The 19386-nt window shown below is 31.4% G+C and overlaps 2 protein-coding genes and 1 non-coding gene across 5 annotated transcripts; 2 read left to right on the forward strand and 1 right to left on the reverse strand.

Moving 5' to 3' along the window:
* The first annotated feature begins 8435 nt into the window (after positions 1-8435).
* On the forward strand, positions 8436-14904 carry LOC112749937 (uncharacterized). 2 transcript variants are annotated; one of them, XM_025798374.2, is made up of 17 exons: positions 8436-8900; positions 9178-9271; positions 9384-9487; positions 9567-9605; positions 9977-10060; positions 10162-10223; positions 10626-10728; positions 11245-11385; positions 11634-11702; positions 11791-11847; positions 11963-12223; positions 12520-12600; positions 12734-12844; positions 13169-13239; positions 13704-13925; positions 14101-14194; positions 14362-14904. In XM_025798374.2, the coding sequence occupies exons 2-17, from the start codon at positions 9184-9186 to the stop codon at positions 14665-14667; spliced, it is 1893 nt and encodes a 630-aa protein (XP_025654159.1). In that variant the 5' UTR covers positions 8436-8900; positions 9178-9183; the 3' UTR covers positions 14668-14904. The 2 variants fall into 2 exon arrangements, with proteins under 2 accessions (XP_025654159.1, XP_025654158.1); XM_025798373.2 differs by having other exon boundaries at positions 8438-8900; positions 9379-9487.
* Positions 14905-15454: 550 nt separating this feature from the next.
* Positions 15455-15526, forward strand: TRNAP-UGG (transfer RNA proline (anticodon UGG)). The gene has a single exon. It is a non-coding gene; the product is annotated as a tRNA-Pro (tRNA).
* Positions 15527-15867: 341 nt separating this feature from the next.
* On the reverse strand, positions 15868-19030 carry LOC112749938 (adenylyl-sulfate kinase 3). Of its 2 annotated transcripts, none has more exons than XM_025798376.3 (7): positions 18337-19030; positions 18059-18202; positions 17173-17322; positions 16946-17064; positions 16793-16877; positions 16645-16691; positions 15868-16341 (listed from the first exon to the last, which is right to left on the reverse strand). In XM_025798376.3, exons 1-7 carry the CDS (start codon positions 18560-18562, stop codon positions 16246-16248), a joined length of 867 nt encoding a protein of 288 aa, XP_025654161.1. In that variant the 5' UTR covers positions 18563-19030; the 3' UTR covers positions 15868-16245. The 2 variants fall into 2 exon arrangements, with proteins under 2 accessions (XP_025654161.1, XP_025654162.1); XM_025798377.3 differs by having other exon boundaries at positions 16645-16702.
* Between the last annotated feature and the right edge of the window lie 356 nt (positions 19031-19386).

The raw sequence follows: 19386 nt of genomic DNA on the forward strand, positions 1-19386 counted from the left end.
ATCCACCCTTCATTAATGGATTCAAGAACACAAATTCAATACCAACAATTCATGCTCATAATTTCTAACACTAGCTCAATTTCAAGATCACACATTCAATAACTTCAACACCTCATAAATTTCAACACATGCTCATCCACAATTTATTCAACAACTTCACAAGACTAATCACTTAATGCAATTAACCAATTCAATTTAACCTATGGTTCTTCTAGCCTAAGTTTTCACAACACCTTAAATGTTAAACGTGCGAAACCTAAACCATACCTTGGCCAATCACTTTATTCAATCCAAGACAGGCTCACAAGCAAGAACACAGCCCCAACGCCCAAAGAAACCAGCCACAAACCAAGCTTCAATCACCCATAAGCCTTCAAATACTCACTTTTCACTTCCAACGCATATATATGGACTTAATACATACCTAATACACACATATATTACCAATTCAGATTTTACCTAATGATTAAAAATTAAATTTAAGATTAGGGTAACCTTACCGCTCCAACACGCGTAGCAGCTCAAACCCAGTAAGCTCCACAAGCTAATTCGAACCTAGAACATCAAAATTGGCAAAATCTCACCATAGGGTTTTTATTTCAAGAATAGAAAGGGGATGAAGATTCTGAAACAAAAATGGAGCTTACCGGTGAAATTGATCCGATAGAAATGTAGAGCTCGGCGCGCTGGGCGCGTGGCCGCGAACGGTGCAGCGATCGGAGCTCGGACGGAAGAGTTATGGTAGATCAAAGGTTGATGAGGGTTTGAGAGCTCTTCTTCCCTCCCCCAATCTGTTTGGTATCGTTGCATGAAATGGGGGAAGAAGGAGCTGCTGTTTCTTTTAAGTTATGGGTCCGGTTGGACCCACGGGCCCGATTTGGGCTCCAGTTCAACCGGTTCGGCCCTTTCGGTCCAATTTTGGACCAAATTTTCGAAATTGGTATCAAAATTTCCGTTTTGATGAGCTCTATCCTATTTTGATATTAGTTTTGTATTTTTAATTTTCCTATTTAAAATTTGATTTATTGACTAATTATTTACTAATTTTAGCGGGGTTTATAAGAAGAATAATAAATTATTATGTGAAAAGGAATACAACCTTTTGGAGTAGAAATACGAAAAATAATATAGCATTGGACAATTTATAAAAAATGGGACAAAGTAACAATCAGAAAAAACGTATAAAAAAATAAAATAAATAAGTTAAATAAATAAAACTAGCCAAATATAATCTCAAAATTTAAATTCAAATAAGAAATATCAAGGAAATCAAACTGAAGTTGGGAAGTTGATGAAATCGATAAGTATGTATGAATATCTAATGAAAACAAAGGCCCTGATTGGTTATAACTGAAACAATGATTGCTTTTCTAACTGCTGACGAAAAATAGCTAGATATATATAGTGGATGGGTTTCATGTGTAACTAAAAAGATATAGATATAGGTGGTAAAAGAAAGCGAACTACTGATAAAGGAAAATATAGTTTTCTCGGTATGTATGAATGTATGCATGATGGAATGAACATGAAATAGAGTATAATGAATACTGATTGAAACGAATCATGATGAAACTAGATGAATGTACATGTCGTGAACAGTTGCATCCCATCTATAGATTTTGACAACGTAAAATTCCACTAACTTAAAAATCCTTTATTAAAAGGATAATATTAGATATTAGATATTAGATTATATTATATTAGATTAGATTTATTGTGTCTTATAAAAAAATAAAAGTAATATTTCGTATATTTTATATTGTATTGTGTTCTATATTTATATTAGGGTATCTGTATTTCATAAGTTATAGGTCAATAATTACTTATGGGTCAGCAAAAATTTTCTAAAGAAAAAAATATAATGAAATATTGTGTGAATAAAAATAATTTAAAATTTTTTTCATCTAACAAGGAATTCTTAAGGAATAAAGATTAAAAACATTAAATTGTTCTTACAATAAAGAAAGGATAAATATTAGCCAATTTTTAATATTAAATCGTTTATCAATATTGAACTAAATAAAATAGTTTTAATAAAAAATAATTTTAATATGTCTATCTAATACTAAACTATTAATAGAGGGTTGTGAGGTAGTGGAAATCCAACGTGTCTTACAGGAGAGAGCTTGAGAGTTGGATTCATTATGGTGCTCCTTATGCGGTGTATTATCTGTGGTCTCTCATTTACTCATTTCTTCTCCATCAATATTTGGGATTTTGGGTTATGTATTAAGTAATATTAGCTTCAATGTCTTTAATGTGTTCTAATAACTCTCCCTTCAACTTCTCCGATCCCTTTAATGTCCTTCTGTTTTTTCATTCATTCTTTGCTACATACATTTATTTCCTCTAACAACTCTTTCTCTTCAACTCCTTCCTTTAATATCAAGTAAGATAAGAAGAACGAAAAATTTCAAATTTAAATTTTGAATAGAAAAAACAAGCATATTTATAACCCCTTCTTCCATTATTCATTATATTCTTTTGGTTGCTTCGCCTATTTTTTTTTTACAATCTATCATCATGATCACGGTGGTGACGGTGGAGAGCATGGTTACAGTTACGATTGCTACAACTGCAGTGGGATGGGTCACATGGCTTGGAATTGTAACCAATGAGGCATGTATGGCAGGGATGGTAAACGCAAATCTGCTACAACTATGGGGATTCTAGATAATTTGTAATGGACTGCCTAACAAGTTCTTTGAAAACAAGGTTTGATCACTTTCGATTTTCAGAAATTTTCAATTTCAAGGTTTTTCGTTTGATGTTTTTCAAATTTTTGTTCAGATCTACTATATTTTAATTTTTTTTATTTTTTAAATCGTTTTTTTTTTTGCTTCATCAAATTCTATAGTCTCAGTGAGGTGTTCAATTATGAAACTCTAAGACACAAAACCTTATCCATTCCGGGTAGTGATTCAAAATATCTTGATAAAGAGGACTTGAGAATTAGATATTTTATATTATTTTCTATACAATTAATTCATTTGTAGTCTCCCATTCAATTATTTATTTTTTTCAAGTGAATTTTACTTCTTATTTTTCATGACTTCTGACCATTTCTTCCTTCAATTAATTCTCTTTCATCACTGATTATTTTTCATCCATTCTCTGCTTCTATATTTATTTTCTCTTCACCTAACAAGTAACAAAAACTTAGAAATTTAAAATTTAAAATTTGAATGGCAACAAAAAAAGGTATATTTATAACCCCAACATTTATTGTTTAGTGGAATTGTATAGTTGTTTCTTCGCTTATTTTTTTTGAATCCATCATCATGGTGGCGGTGGCATTGCAATGAACGTTGAGGTAGGAGTTAGGTGGTGGATGAGATGGCGACCACTATGGTGGTGGAGCAGAATATAGAGGTGGTGGTTATCAATGTGGTGGTGGTGGATTTAAAGGAGAAAACAGTTGAATAGAATAGATCGGTGGCAAAAACTGAGCAGTGATAATTTAGAGCACATGTAGCAAGACTAGGAAAGCATAGAGCACATTAGCGACGTGTAAGGAGTAAAATAAAGGTATGTGATTCACAATCATTGTTTGGAACTTATTTATACAGCAGCATTGTTCATGAGCAATCCAACTTTTAAACTTTCCAGATAATATCGGGGCCTATTAAACATCCTGAGATCTCAAAGTGAAACTATGATGGATCTTGCACCGGACAGACAACAAGTGCAGATAGTGAAATATTCTTATAGTAAGAATTCTCAAACTAATATTTCTATTACTTTTGCTATATAATTGTATGGTCACATGCATAAAGGGTAATTTTAGTTTTTTAATTTGTCCAGTCCTCAAAAAATCTTCAAAGATCCTTTTTGGGGTGGTGATAATATGTTGGTAAGAGCTGTTATGTGCCTTATATCTCTAAGAAATGTGATGGCAATGACATGTTGACTGAATTTGTATTATTATGTTTGTGATTCTGCTTGATTGTGTATGCTATTTTTTTTTAAATTTAAATCTGCTTCATTTTTAGAATTGAGCAATGCTACCTAGCCTACAAATATTATCATTTCTGACTAGCAATAATTTGTACCTATATTTACAGATATTTTGCACATAACAAACATATAATTTGCATGTATGTTTACCAAGAGTAGTTTCATTATTCTAAGCATTGTATATGTTTAATTTTGCACATTTCTTTCCATACTTAATTTTGCACCTTCATTTTGATACTGATAAGATATAAACAGATGTGATTGGTCCTCTAATTACTAACGGAATCGTTTAATAGGAGCCTTAAGTTCTTCTAATTGCAATGAAAAGTTTCACTTAGAACCACCTAAAAGGAATAATACACGAAAATTCTTATGGAAGTTCCTCCTCACCAAATTCCTAAGTTTGCAGTTCACATCTTGAGATATTGATGACTTAATGGAACTATTAGTTATTGAACCACCTAAAAACTTAAAATACCCTGTCTCTCATATTATCTTTTGTTTACTACTACTACTAATAATTATAATAAATATGATTATGAGTAAATATTAAATAAATATTTATATTATTTGTATAAAATATATTTTAAGCATTCTAACTATTTTCTATTTATTGAGTTTTATGTATATGTTTTGTATTAAGACTTTTTCCTTTAACTCCATGTCTTGCTATTCTTTGCAGTGTAGTTGCATTATTTTTGAATCTATTAAGTTATGCAATTTATAAATGAATTATGATATATTAAGCATTTTTTTGGTTTCTTTTTCTCCTATTAGGTAATTCAATAGTAGATGAAGCATTATATAATAATTTTAAAAGAGAGTCGCACTCTATTAAATACATGAATGATTAAAAATTTCAATAACTTTTATTACTTTTAGTATTTTTTTATCATCTTTTAGTTTATTGTTTCTAATGATTAAATTTTGAGAAACTATAGTTCTAAATATAAAAACCTAGGAAGCAGTCTCTAAATACATAAGAATAGTGAAAAATGATTACAACAACCACTTTTACAAAAGGTAATAATATAAGTGAGCAAAAACTTTCAAGGTGTGTTTCAAGGGAGTCATATATATTTTTTTTCATCCTGAATTATTTTAATTTTTCACTATTACGTATTCTTTGAGAAATTTTAATTAGTTTAAATATCAAATACCCAGTTATAATAATCTATTTTGTCAACTAATTTCTTTTAAAGAATGAAAGTGTGGTCTATTAACTTTAATATATAAAACATTTAGTCACTAAGAAAATATATATATAATGTTGATATAATGCTATAATGCATAATTAAAACTAATTTGTTAATTAGATTCAACTTAACTTACTTTTTTTAGTATAATCTGCCTATTAAATCATAAAAAAGATCATAAAAAAAAAGGAGACTATTTAATTTTGTTAGATCTATTAAATAATAAGATTTTAGACCTATAATATTTTAGTTACTTTTTTTAAATTATGCATGGTCTAATATATATATGTATCATCTATTGATATTTTTTTATTTGTAATATGAATGCAATTTATTTTTATTTAGGTACCTCACCTTCCATTACATAATTATATTTATTATCATGTATTTTTTATGGGCATTTGAGTCACCCAATTTTTATTACATGATTATGATATGTATTTAATATGTATTTTTTTGTTACTTTCGCACAATTATACAATATTGCTCTGTTCTCATTGCATGCAAAGCTTACTCAAATGCAATTTTATCCTTTGTTCTACTGTGATCTGGACCTTTCATCCTTCAATTTTTGCTATAACAGTTGTAGTGTAGCTGATAAGATTTGTCGTCTTACTTTTGTATTTATATTTTTACAAATAATAAACTAATGTGCTTGCTTAGACTATATGCTACACTCATTAGTTATCTATAGTTTCGACAAATAATAACTATAATGTTTTGCTTTCATGTCCATTACTTCTTTATTTGTTCCTCATATCATGTCTGAGAGTCTTCTTTTTTTTTAATTAAATTTTAATAGTCATGTTTACAACCATGGTTTATTTGAAATATTTAATTATTTAATATGTGAAAAATTTGTTGTTATTTTTTTTCATACTTTATTTTATTTTATTGGGTGTGGGTTATTGGGGATTGGACATTTATCTCTTTTTTTTTATGTTGGAGTTTTTTATTATGCCGTTGCTAAAATGAAAATTTGTTGCAGTGAGTTGATGAGTATTCAAGTTAAGCACATAGATGAAGTTCTTGCTTTACTGCATTCAATGAAGAGGTTGCTCAATCTGTCTATTGTTCCTGGCTTGACAATATAAAGAAGAAGAGTTGAACTTTGGCCTTTTGGAGAGATAAGAAAATGAAACTGTACAAATCAAAATATAAAAAGAAAAAAAAAAAGAGAATTAAGATGTGAGTCCATCGTATGTCTCAAACTGAGGAGGTTAATCCCAACAATATAATAAAATTCATGTAAGAATTTGTCAATACATTGTCAAATAATAAGGGTGCTGAAGCTATAAAACTTACTCATTTAACAAATCTAATAGCAACATAATTTTTTCTCCTTATAGTATATCAGATTTTTTTTACTATATTTTTTACAATCTATATTATAATGTTAAAGTGAGTTGTCTCTTAAATGCTCCTTAAAAAAGGAGATGTAGGTATGTTCTGAACACCATTAGCAGAAAACAAAACATACCTATTCTAATAAATTATTAATTATGATTATGATGTGAAATTTTTTGCTTTATATTCTGCTACTACTACTTGATTTATCAAGCACATGAAGATGTTATGTAGAGACTCTAAATGGCGCATGATTTCGACAATTAGTTATTTTCATTTTGATTAAAAGTGTTTTAAGATTTTTCATTTTTGCTAGATATATTTGAATGTTTTTTATGTTCCAAGTGTTTGTATAAATGTAAAATTAAGCAAGATATATTAAGTATTTTCCGTAATTTGCACAAACAATACACTTGGAACACATAAAAGTAAGAATTCGTGTAATTATATAAATTAACATTAAATTTAATATCATATAATTATATAATATTTATAGCATTTTAAAAAAAAATGAGATGTAAACGTTCAAAATTTATTGGTGTTTTTAATGTTCATGGTTTATGTAAGTTAAACATGTATGATTTTTGAACTCATAAAATTATTCAAATACAAATAAATTATGTAGTATCTTTTTTACCTATCCATTTTTTTTATTTTTTAACTCATTGTATTATTCAATTATATTAATGTAGCATTGTATATTAGACATTTCAAAGGTAGAATGGGTTATTTTTTAGAAAATATATATAATGTTTAATAAATTAATTTTTTTGTATATATAACATTTAGTCAATAAAAAAATATAATATTTTCTATAATACATAATTAAAACTAAATAATTAATTACATTCAACTTGACTTACAAATTTTTCTTTTTAGTATAATCTGCTCATTGAATTATAAAAAAAATTATCAAAAAAAGATTATTTAATTGTGTTAGATTTATTAAGTAGTAAGATTTTAAACATATAATACTTTAGTTATTTTTTTATAAAATATGTATTGTGTAAATTTATAATATGCTATACTAACGGCGTGTGTATATATATATATATATATATATATGAATGCAATTTATTTTTATTTAGACACCTCACCTTTCATTACATGATCATATTATGTATTATATCATGTATTTTTTTTTATCCAATTTTTATCAGATGATCATGATATGATATTAACTATGTGATTATTGAAGTTTTTTTAATATTTGTTAATAGATATTTAACAAGTTGGAGATATTTGTATATTCAAAATTATATTAACACATCTATTTAAGTTGAAGGTAGACATATTCAGAGATGTGTGAATTTAAATATTTTTATTTATATATTTTTTTTTGCTAAACCTAATTTTTTTTGTATACAATGAACATGAAAAATTCTTTTTTATTATATAATATGACATAAAAAAACTTCTTAACATTAGTAATTAATAAATTTAATTTTTCATTCAATAAAAAAATTTGTGTATGTTAATTTAATTTGATTAATAGTTGATATTATATTATGTGTATACATAATATATTTTTTAATTTGTGTACTGAATATTTTCTATATGATTTAATGTATTTTTTAACTGTACTAAATATTTTTCGTGCATCGCATGGGTCATTCACTAGTACTATTATGTCTATGCTATTATGTTATAGCGTTTTTTTATTATTTAATAATATTTTTTAACTTTAATTTTAATAATATTTATATAATTATTGTAACTATTATAAATTTATAACCATTTACATACTAAAATTTACCTTAATAAAAAATAAATATTTATATACAATTATTTTTTATAAAAAATTAATAATTATAAATAATTAAATAATATTTTAATTAAATATATCAAATTCTATAATAATTCTTAACTAATAATAATGTTAGAGAAAGAAAATTTTACCTCTAATAAAAATATGGCAAAAATATAACAAACCATCTAGTTAAACATCTGACGCTACCCGTTTACAAACAATTAAGATCGCTGAACCAAAATAAAATCGTAGCGTAACGTAAGTATCTCCTGTGAAAATCAGAGTTCTGATCCTAAATTCCTAATTCCACATAGACACCAAAAAAGGAAAAAAGAATCCTAATTCCATAAAATTGGTGGGTGTTGTGACTTGTGAGAGAGGGGGCAGCGAGTGTCCAGTTCGATTCGGTTTCTTCTTTCGTTTCCTGGCTGCCAAACAAATCGTCAGTTCTCTACCGCGTATGCAGAGTTTCATGGATGGATTAGCAATTTGGTTGTTTCGATTTGTTTTTCGGGGTTTAACTTTTTGCTGCTCTTCCTCCCTCGTCTCTTGCAATTTGGTTTAATAGTGATTCATCGTTTATTCTTTCGGAATGGCTGAGAGTGCAACGGACGAGTCCTTGTTGGCTCGGATCCAACAACTGGAACAGGGTATGTACGTCAACTTTCTTTTATTTTCTCTGTGCTATTGGACTTAACTTTGATTAGCTATTGTACTATTCATTCCGAATTTTCAAAAAATCATAGGAACGGGTTGTTCTTATAACCACACCATATCATGCCCCTAATTCCTCACTGATTGCAACCCCGAAACAAGCCTCCTTTGTTTCATACCAAGCATATAGTAAATAACAATTCAGAAATTCTTTTTATGGATGGCTCTTTGTTAAAGTTATAAGATGTGCTTAACGAGTATATGTTTTTGCAGAGCGTGATGAATTACGCAAAGATATTGAACAGTTATGCATGCAGCAAGCTGGGCCTGGGTACCTTGCTGTGGCTACTCGAATGCATTTCCAAAGGTATCCATTCATTTTCCTTGTCCATTACGAAAGCTATGTACAATAAGTATCTATTATGTTAAGGTAATCAACGATTACCCATTATATTGAAATTCATGCCCAATTAGGACAGCTGGATTGGAGCAGGAGATTGAGAGTTTGAAAAAGAAGGTGGCTGCTTGTACACGAGACAATCTAAATCTGCAAGAGGAGCTTTCAGAGGCTTATAGAATTAAAGTGGGTTATTGAACCTTTTGTTTCTGTCGCTTAAATAATTCTTTCTATCTTGTTTACTTACTTACTTTACTGTATTCAGAGTCAACTGGCAGATCTACACAATGCCGAGGTTTCCAAGGTTCCTATTCTTTCTCTCCATCCCTTTACTTGCATACTCTTCTTATTATTCTTTCTAAACAGATATTGCATTACGGATCTGTTTTCCTGCTTCGGCAACTTGATGAAAGTTTTTGGTCACATACAGACATTGGTGTAATGGTTTTCCATTTGTTCATATAAAATGGTTATACTTGAATGTCTAATTTTACGATGACTTATGGCAAGCACACAATGGAAAGAGTTCTTAATCCAATTTATAAATTGCCGCACAAGTGCTAGAGTTTATCGAAAGAATTAAATGCTTTTGTGTTGTCAACTTTATCGATTTTGTACATATTTTGACCTACAATGTACATGAGCAGTAACATGGTTCACTGATTATATCTCCAGAATATGGAAGCAGAGAAGCAGGTTAAATTTTTCCAGGGTTGTGTAGCTGCTGCTTTTGCTGAAAGGGATCAAGCAATTATTGAGGTATGGCAATTTTCATTAGAAAAAGTATCAGCTTCACTCTTCTATGTTCTTTGCACTATGGTGGTTATGGATATTCTAAACATTCAATGTGCTAATAACAGGCTGAAAAGGCCAAGGAAAAGGAGGAGATAATGTCACAACAAATAAATGGCATTCATCAAAGGTATTTTGAATCTTTGATCCCTTTAAATTTAATGAGAACGGGAAGCTGATGGTGATTAAACATGTAGCTAATATCAAATTCAAAAGTCAAAACCAAAAAAAAGAAAGATAAAGGAGAACTTGGTGTAGAGCATTATCTTTTACTGGGTATTGAACTATCTGTTGGTGGATATCTTCAATTCTTTAGCCTATCATGGTTTATGGGAGTAATTGATAGAGGTCAAGAATGAAATGTGTTGTTATGGTAACTTTTGAAGCAATATTGGAAACGTGAAACTTGTTGCTCATTATATGATTGCCTATACCACTGCTCCCTGTGGTTATGTTTTTATATATGTAGGACTTGGCTTACCCCAAATATATATACTTTTTTCATAACTTCATGCAATCTTCTTTTATACAGGATAGAGGAGCTCACCTCCGATTGTGTTAAACTGAAAGAGTTTAATGATGCTCTGCAGATTGATCTATCAAAGCAGATTGAGCTGAGTGTAAATTTCAAGATGGTAATATTTCCTCTCCCCTTTTTCCTTCTCTATATCTTTGTTTAATTTCCTGTTATGATAATTTTATAGGTTTCCTGATATTTTCAAGATTCAGCACGTAATAGTTGAAAAGCTGGGCTGTTCTGCACATTTCTTCTCTATTGCTTTATTATGCAAGAAATAAAAAAAATGATTTGTTTCAGCATCTAACTGATTTAAGAATACACGAGTGAAATATTCTCACTGGTTAGCTGTGCTATATCTTTATTGGCATAAAGCATATTTTGGAGGATGCTGGTTACAGAGTGTCAAGGTTACTTGAAAAGATTTACTCCCTCTCTCCCCCCCCCAAACAAACGCACACACAAAAAAAGGAAATACTTAATAATTAATATCTTTGTTTGCTGTGTGATTGCATTTATATGCTTTAATTCTTATGCATTCAGCTGGCTAGTGATTTTTTGTACTCCATGTTGATTGTCTATGGCAGGCTCCATTTTTATTGACTTTTTCTTTATACTTGTTTTGCCCTTACAGGTAGTTAATAAGTTTGTTCAGATCAGACAAGGTTCTCTGGAAGAATTTGAAGATACAAGTTGGGATGATAAATGTGCATGCCTTTTGCATGATCCTGATGCATTGTGGAGTTTTAATGATGCTTCCACCTCTAAATACATTGTAAGATTTTGGAGCCCTGGTATTCTATTCCCTTGAAAATTCTGTTTCCTAGCTTATGCTGGTCATTCATATGGTGTCCAATATGGAAGTAACAATATATGACATGCTATAACTCTAGACTTAGCTTCTGTTAGTGACAGATGATTTTTATTGCATGTTTGGGATGCTTAACCTAACAAAATGGACTTGTATTTTTTTAATGAGATCCAATATTCTATACATGGTGTTAATAACTCTTTCTCAGACAGAGTGCATTAGAAGAACAGCTGGAGACATTGAGGAATTCTGTAGATCGTCTTCAAAATAAACTAAGGGTGGTATGATCTAGCTTACTTTTGTCATGTTTGCTATGTTAACCCTATTTTTCAATAGCCAGTTATTCTTTTCCTGTTTTGGATGCTTTAGGGCTTGGAAATTGAAAATCATTTGAAGAAGAGAGTAACTATACTGGAAAAGAAACAAGTGAGTACTTTTAAAACTCAAAGGGAATTAATCGTTTAATCTATTCTATTTTGGCTTCTTTTTTTTTCTTTCCTTACCTGTTTGGTTATTTTGCATTCCAACGAGTAATTTGCAGAATTCGATGGACAAAGTGGTTGATAATGGCATAGCAGACCTAAAGCATCATCACTCTCAGTATAAGGAGCATATTATGAATTTACTGAATGATGGGGAATCAAGTATTAAATCCATAATCAATGTGATTGATGAAAGAGTCAGGAGTTTTGATCAGAGTACTGTGCCATATTTGATCCCCCAAAGAGATGGACAACTAGAAGATCATGAATGTCGAGATGTGCATATAAGCCCTCAAACTAAACCAGTATCATCATCTAAGGTTTGAATCTGCAATGCTGAGACTATTGTATTCCTTTCTCAAAGGGACTTATCATTTTTGCCGATAGCAAACTTACCCTTAAAGTTAAGCTGTTTGATAGAGTTACTCCCGATGGTATAACAACAAAAATGGTCTTCCCTATAGAAAGTTATCCAATGTTATGGTAACACTGGGACCCAACGTAAATGTATTAACCTGGTCTAGAGTGGAGCCTCACTTTATTCAATTGATTTATGTTGACTGATATGAAGTGTAATCCTTGGTATTCATTAATATAATTGATCACTCTATTGCAGAGTGATCCTAGCTTGGTGGAACTGGAAGCTGGTGGAAAAGGTGATAGATTTGATGCTCTAGCAGTTGCTTTACAAGAAAAGGTCTTTACACCATCTGATCATATACTTTTATTCTCCATTTATTTAGTTTTTAATAGCTTTTTCGCTGACAAAAGTATATGTGCTTTTGATATATGGTAATTTAGCATTCTAATATTCACTATGCTATATTCAGGTTGCTGCATTATTGCTCTTATCACAACAGGAGGAAAGACATCTATTGGAGAGAAATATGAATGCAGCCCTTCAACAGAAGATTGAAGAACTTCAGAGAAATTTGGTGCAGGTTATTATAAGTCACCTCTCTGCTTCGAACACTTGGAACATTTAGGTGCTAGTAGATTTTGATGCTAGCAGAGTTTAGAAAAGGACTTGAGGTTTTGAGACAGCTCGATATTTGTTTAATACCTTATTTTCGTTTTTTTTGTTCTCTATTATTATCTTGTAACTTTTTTTCTTCAATAATGCATGTGCCTCCGAATTGTGAATTAATGATTCATAATTTGAAGAGCTACATGTGCAGGGATCCTTGCTTTTATCTATTGTTTCCAGATATGATTTTCTAATCTGTAAGGTTTTTATTTTATTTTATTTTATTTTTTTAATTCAGGTTACCAATGAAAAGGTGAAAGCTCTTGTGGAATTTGCACAACTAAAGCAGGAGCATCAGTTACTGATAGAGTATGATTGCTTTCATATGATGGTTATGGAATCATATTTTTTCATTTTTATATTATTAGTGGCTGCTGTTTATTTTTGTTATTCTGTAGTGAAATTTTTCCCCTGGAAGCATCTTTATCTTTGTTAATCAACCGAAAAGCATTCATTGAAAACAGCGGTATCTTTATAATAGTGTTGTGTATTTTGAAGGATAAACCTGCATTAAGCTGTTTCAGAGTGTTGTTTTCAACTGTTTTCTGAACAATTATATTTTCTAGATTTTGATTTGATTGCCACAACTGAATAACATGTGAAAATTGAAAAGCATTCTGGAAAATAGTTTGCTAGTTTTCTGGGGACAAAATAATGCGAACATGTACCATCAGAAAACTGAGTCTGAACCTCTCTGTTTTATGAAATAAGTGAGATGTTTCTCTTCCTTAAATATTGCATGATTATCAAAATATGCTGTAATTCTTGTCTAGGAAACTGGATCAGGAGACTAAACACGGAAAAGCCATGGTTAGCATTGGAGAAAGCAAGCTTATTACTCATGAAAGAGATGGAAGTTTAAAAAACTTACTGAAGAAAACATATCTAAGTCGATGGATTGGCCCACTTGATAAGAGCGGCAATGAAGTCAACAGTAATCCAAATAATGAAGGAAAATTCCTTAATAAGAGATCCACCAGTATGGATTTTGCAAGGTAAGTGTTTTATTGGTAGTCAGTTAATCTGAATTTATTGCATCAATAGATGATTTTGGAGGGTAATTTAAGCATATCTCTAATCTAATTGACTTGCATGAAGCTACCACTATGACAAATAGTGATTGTTTTCAGACTTCTGTCTATTTATATGGTAACATGTCTTGTCCATCAGAATGAAGATTGAAATTGCTACATTTAAGGAAAGCATGGAAAGCTTGGAGTGTTTAACTTCATCAATTCATAGGCTTCGTCTCTCTCTTTTCAAGGTATAAAAATATTTCGTTCCGTAAGTGCTAAAACTTCTATATTTGAAAGAATCAAAGCATAAAAGGGAGGTTTCCCCTCTTGACGTATCAATTTTGTCATGCTTAGTTTTGAAACTCAACATCTGAAACATATTAATATGGGTTGCTTGCTTGATATGGCAAACTAGACCAAGGAATCTGTTGCCTGTGAAGATGTAGTTTCTAATATCTCCGAAGTCCTCAATGAAATTATCAATGAAGCAAAACTTGTAAAGACTGCACTTGGGAGCTCCTTACCCATCAGTTGGTCAGGGGAAGGAGATGCTGGTTACACGGGAGATAATGGGGGCAGTGGCACGCCGCATCAGGAATGCAGTGATGAGAAGATAGATACTGTTTCTGCGGCGGGGCTTGAGATGGTAGAACTTTTGATATTTGCTGCTCAGATATTGAGAGATCGCGCAAACCAACATAACATGGCTGTTGATAGTTGAAATTGAAGTAGTATGATGCCTTCCGTGTTTTCTACTATTACTGACGTCTTGGTTTGTATAAAGCTGCAAATTGGGGATTCCATCTGACCAGGGTGATATGTGTAATAGAATGTTTGTACCTATTACCCAATTTGTTGAAATATCTCGAGTGCTTTAATCTGCATTTCTTGTTGCCATTTGATTAATTCAGTGTGTAATCTATTACAGTATTAGTTCAATTATCTTCGTGTTATATAATTTTCTGCAACCAGACATTTTGTCTCTGGTCCTCAAGGATGACGATTAAAAGAGAGCATTTTGTGAAGAATCAAGATATCCCGCTCCAGTTGAAACTGAAAACGAAGCAAACGAAGGATAAAAATTACCATCGAGAAAGAGTAATTTACACATTTATTCTGTAATTTTCGAAAGATATTGAAATAGTTGCCGGCTTGTAAAGTGCTTATATTCGGAAATTGAATTAAAATACATAATTTCTTTTGTATAAATCTATGGGGAAGAGAATACAGATGAAGGAAAGGAAAAAATAGATCAGTGTGTATTCTATTTTTTGTTATCTTTTTAGGATATTTGAATGGGAGTTTGGTTGAATAATATTTGTTTATTTAATACTAGTTTATGTTAAAAGGTTTTTCTTACAACTGTTTTAAAGACATTAATTAAGAATATTACCCAAAAAAAATCTTAGAAAATACAAAGTAAATATTAATTATTTTAATTGTTATAATTCTCTTATCAAATGATTTATATAGGTATATAATATTAAACATGAAAGTTCTTATAGCTCGGGCATTTGGTCTAGTGGTATGATTCTCGCTTTGGGTGCGAGAGGTCCCGAGTTCGATTCTCGGAATGCCCCTTTATTTTTATCGCACTTACTAATTTTAAACGGACCTTTCGTCGATTAGATCTTCGGAACCATGTAACTCATCAGTCATCAGTGATCACCGAATATCAAGCAAGAAAGGCGCACTTTAACAGCCTGGTTTCATTTTAATATTTTTCCATGTCACTTTTCGCCTTTATAGTGTTTAGATATTATATTATTAAATCACCAGCCACCAACCACCGCATGGTTCCATGTGTGCACTTTAGACGAAAGAAGTTTCTCATATTTGGCACTTCTATTAAGTTCACGTACCTGATAACAATTAGAATTAATTCATACTTAGCATGTCCAAGAACAAAGTAAAGATACCGTTGAGTCTAATGTCTTAACTTCAGATTAACCAACAGAAATTTCAATTATCATACGTACAACAGAACAGGCAAAGAACCGTATAGCTATTTAGGAATACATATCATAACACCGTTACAGAAAAAAAAAAAAAAGATATTTACAAAAGGGGTTGTAGGCTTGTAGGTATAGAAATTAGAAAGTATAAATCCATCAAATTTCATACTATATTTACAATAATAAACTACAGGCTTAAACTCTTGAGAGAGAGGAGACAAAGTAGATGGTAGCATTAGGTAATTGATCACTTCAACGCTGCAGGAGCTGGTGTTTAAGAAACTAAAGAAAGTATATAGTCAAAATTTCGGTGGCTGAAGAATGAAGATAGGAGCACCGCCATATTATGCATGTAGGTACCCTTTGTTCTCCAAGTATACGACTATTTTTTCTGCCATCTCAACAGGGGAAGCGCATGGCTCTCCATGTTTCAGCACTATCTGATCATTTCAAAAGAGAGAAAGCTAAATATATTTTTCCAATATTATTCTTTGTGATAACAGAAGATACAAGCTTGAAGGAAGAAACCAGTCAAATTCAGGAATATAAACGGTGAAATAAAAGGTGCAGGCTTGAAATGCATAACTAGCACAAGTTTCTTTAGCAATAAAGGCATGCTAAGGGCTACTCACCTAAAAAATGCAACAAAATTTCTAAACTGGACCACTTGTGATAGGAATGTCAATCTACATACATCCCAACAAGTCAATCAACAATATTCTATTAAAGTTCAGGACACATACCTCAGAATGAATCGGTGTCTCGTAAGGATCGTCAATCCCTGTAAAGCCTGGAGACACTCTAGTAGTCATAGTCATAATAATATATGGACGACATGTAAAGAAAGAAGCAAAAGTGAAGAATGGAATAAAAAAGGCTGTGCAAGACTACCTTTGATCTTGCCAGCACGCGCAAGCTTGTAAAGGCCCTTGGGGTCTCTTGCTTCGCAAACATGTAATGGCACATCCATGAAAACCTGTAATAATGTGAAATCTCAGTTAAGTAAGTAATCTAGGAAAAAGAGCAGTCACAATAATGAATTACCTCAATAAAATCTCCATTTGGCAACATTGATCGGCAGGCATCTCGATCTCTTCTATACGGAGAAATCAAGCTTGCAATGCAAATAACTCCAGCATCTGCAAATAGCTTTGCTACCTCACCTGGATGGAAAAATCAAGTTGTGTTGTTGATATTTATTTTAAGTAGAGCTTTCAAAACTTGCATGACAATCAAATAGCATTCAAGTGATTCCGTACAACAAAACTCACCAATTCTCCTGATATTCTCTGCACGGTCTTGAGCTTTAAATCCAAGGTCTTTGTTCAAGCCATGCCGAATGTTGTCCCCATCAAGAACATAAGTCAACTTGCCCCTCTGATGCAAGATTCGACTCAAAGCACAAGCTATGGTGCTTTTCCCTGTAAATTGTGTAATTACAAAATGAATAATGCTAGGTAACTAACTTTTTTCGACTAACATTAGCCAACTTTTTAAAATTTATTGTATTTATCTTGACTTCTAAATCATAAACCCTTAATCCTACACCCTAATTTATAAACACTAAATACTAAGGTTTAATTTGGTAAGATTTTTACTTTTCAAAAGTGCCTTATAAAAATTAACTTTTAAAAATTAACTTTTTAAAAGGCCGAAACATTTGTATTTGATAAATTAAATTAAAATTAATTTTTAATAAGTACAAACAACAACAAATCCGTATTTGATAAATTAAATTAAAATTAATTTTTAATAAGTACAAACAACAACAAATCCGTTTAGGAAAATAATTTTTAAAATTTAAAAATAATATAATAAATATTAATATAATAATTAAATTTAAATATTAATTAATATATAAAATTATATTAAACCTTTTAATTTTGATAAATACAAGTTAATTTTAAAAACCTCTCTTAATGCTTTCAAAAACATCTTAACTTTTAAAAACTGCAAAAATAAACACATTAACTTTTTTATTTACGAAAAGCAAAATGAGGTACTTGTGAAAACCCTCTTGAAAGAAACTTTACCAAACCAACTTATACTTTTTCTAGATTTATGAGTTATGTTGTATGTTTATATAATTTGTAAAAAAAAAGGGAAAAAAAAAACGAAAGAAAAGTGAGAAAAATGAAGAGGAAGAGAGCCACTAACCAGAGCCACTAAGACCAGTGATCCATATGACACATCCTTTTTGATGGAGTAACCTGTGCCTATCATCTTTTTGGACGGAACAGCTGTGCCATTGAATATTTGTAGAGTTTCCAATTGTAGATAAATGCTTCAGGTTCGTTGTCCCTGATTGAGAACCGCGTCAGGAAACTACATAGCCAACTAAACTGAAACTTGCTCAACCAGCAAGTCATAATGAGAGAGAGAGAGAGAGAGAGAGAGAGAGAGAGAGAGAGAGAATGAAGGGAACGGAAGGTTACCGGATCCGGTGGCATTGCCATTGGAGTTGGAGAGAGTGAGGTCGTGAGCGCCATTGAGGCGCAGCTGATTGGAGCTGTCGGAGGCTTTGATTTGGAGGGATCTGAGGCTGATGAGAGAGCGGTTGAGCTTTAAGAACCCTAGCTTGGGAATATGCGACGTCGTTTGAAGCCGAAGAAGAGGGAAAACGCTTTCTGCCCCCACAGTTGCTGTTCCAGTGCCAGTCATTTCCGCTTTGAATCAAAACTCCCCCCACAATGAGATGATTCTTCTCTTGTTATTTAATTAGAGAAGAAAAAAGAAGAGCATCCCTCAAAGTAATGATAATGAATTAATAATATAATTAAGGAGAAGGGAAAAGACGAATGAGGAAATATAAGTTAGTAATTAACAACGGTAATGGAGTAATAGAAAAGAAGAGAATAGTAGCAGGAATGGATTGAAGGGGGTCATTCACATTCATATGGGTGGTGGGGATTGATGGAATGAATAGATGCGGTGGGAAAGCGACATCTTCTGTCTTTCGTAGGTTTTTGGGAATCAAATTTGGTGGTCGCTGCTCATTCATAATCATGCCATTGCTGCAACAAAACCAAACACCCTCACAAAGACGCAAACTACATACGTTGGCTTTATGTAGCCGCGACGACGATCACACATTATCACTCCTGCCCGCAGGCCTCAAGCACGTGTCTTTTTTTTCTTTTTCTTTTCCTTTTTTTTTATTTGGGTTTAAACAGGATCACAAACTAACTATGGTGACTTACACGAACTCGACGTGATACGGAAATTTAATTTTTGAGAAAAATTCAAAATAGTTCCTCACAATTACCTCGAAAGAGAATGAGGCTCTTGAACAAAAAAAAATCTAATCCGGTCCCTAACAATTACCTCGAAAGAACAACGAGGCTCCTATGCAAAAAAAAAAGGCAATGTTGGTTTTTTTAGCATGTTGACTAATTAGTCCCAAAAAAAAATATCAGGGTCGGATTGGGTGTTTTTTTTCTTGGGAGCTTCGTTGTCCTTAATTGTCAGGAATCGGTGGACCGGTG

Source organism: Arachis hypogaea, chromosome 15 (assembly GCF_003086295.3).
Source record: "Arachis hypogaea cultivar Tifrunner chromosome 15, arahy.Tifrunner.gnm2.J5K5, whole genome shotgun sequence".
NCBI classification, from domain to species: Eukaryota; Viridiplantae; Streptophyta; class Magnoliopsida; order Fabales; family Fabaceae; genus Arachis; species Arachis hypogaea.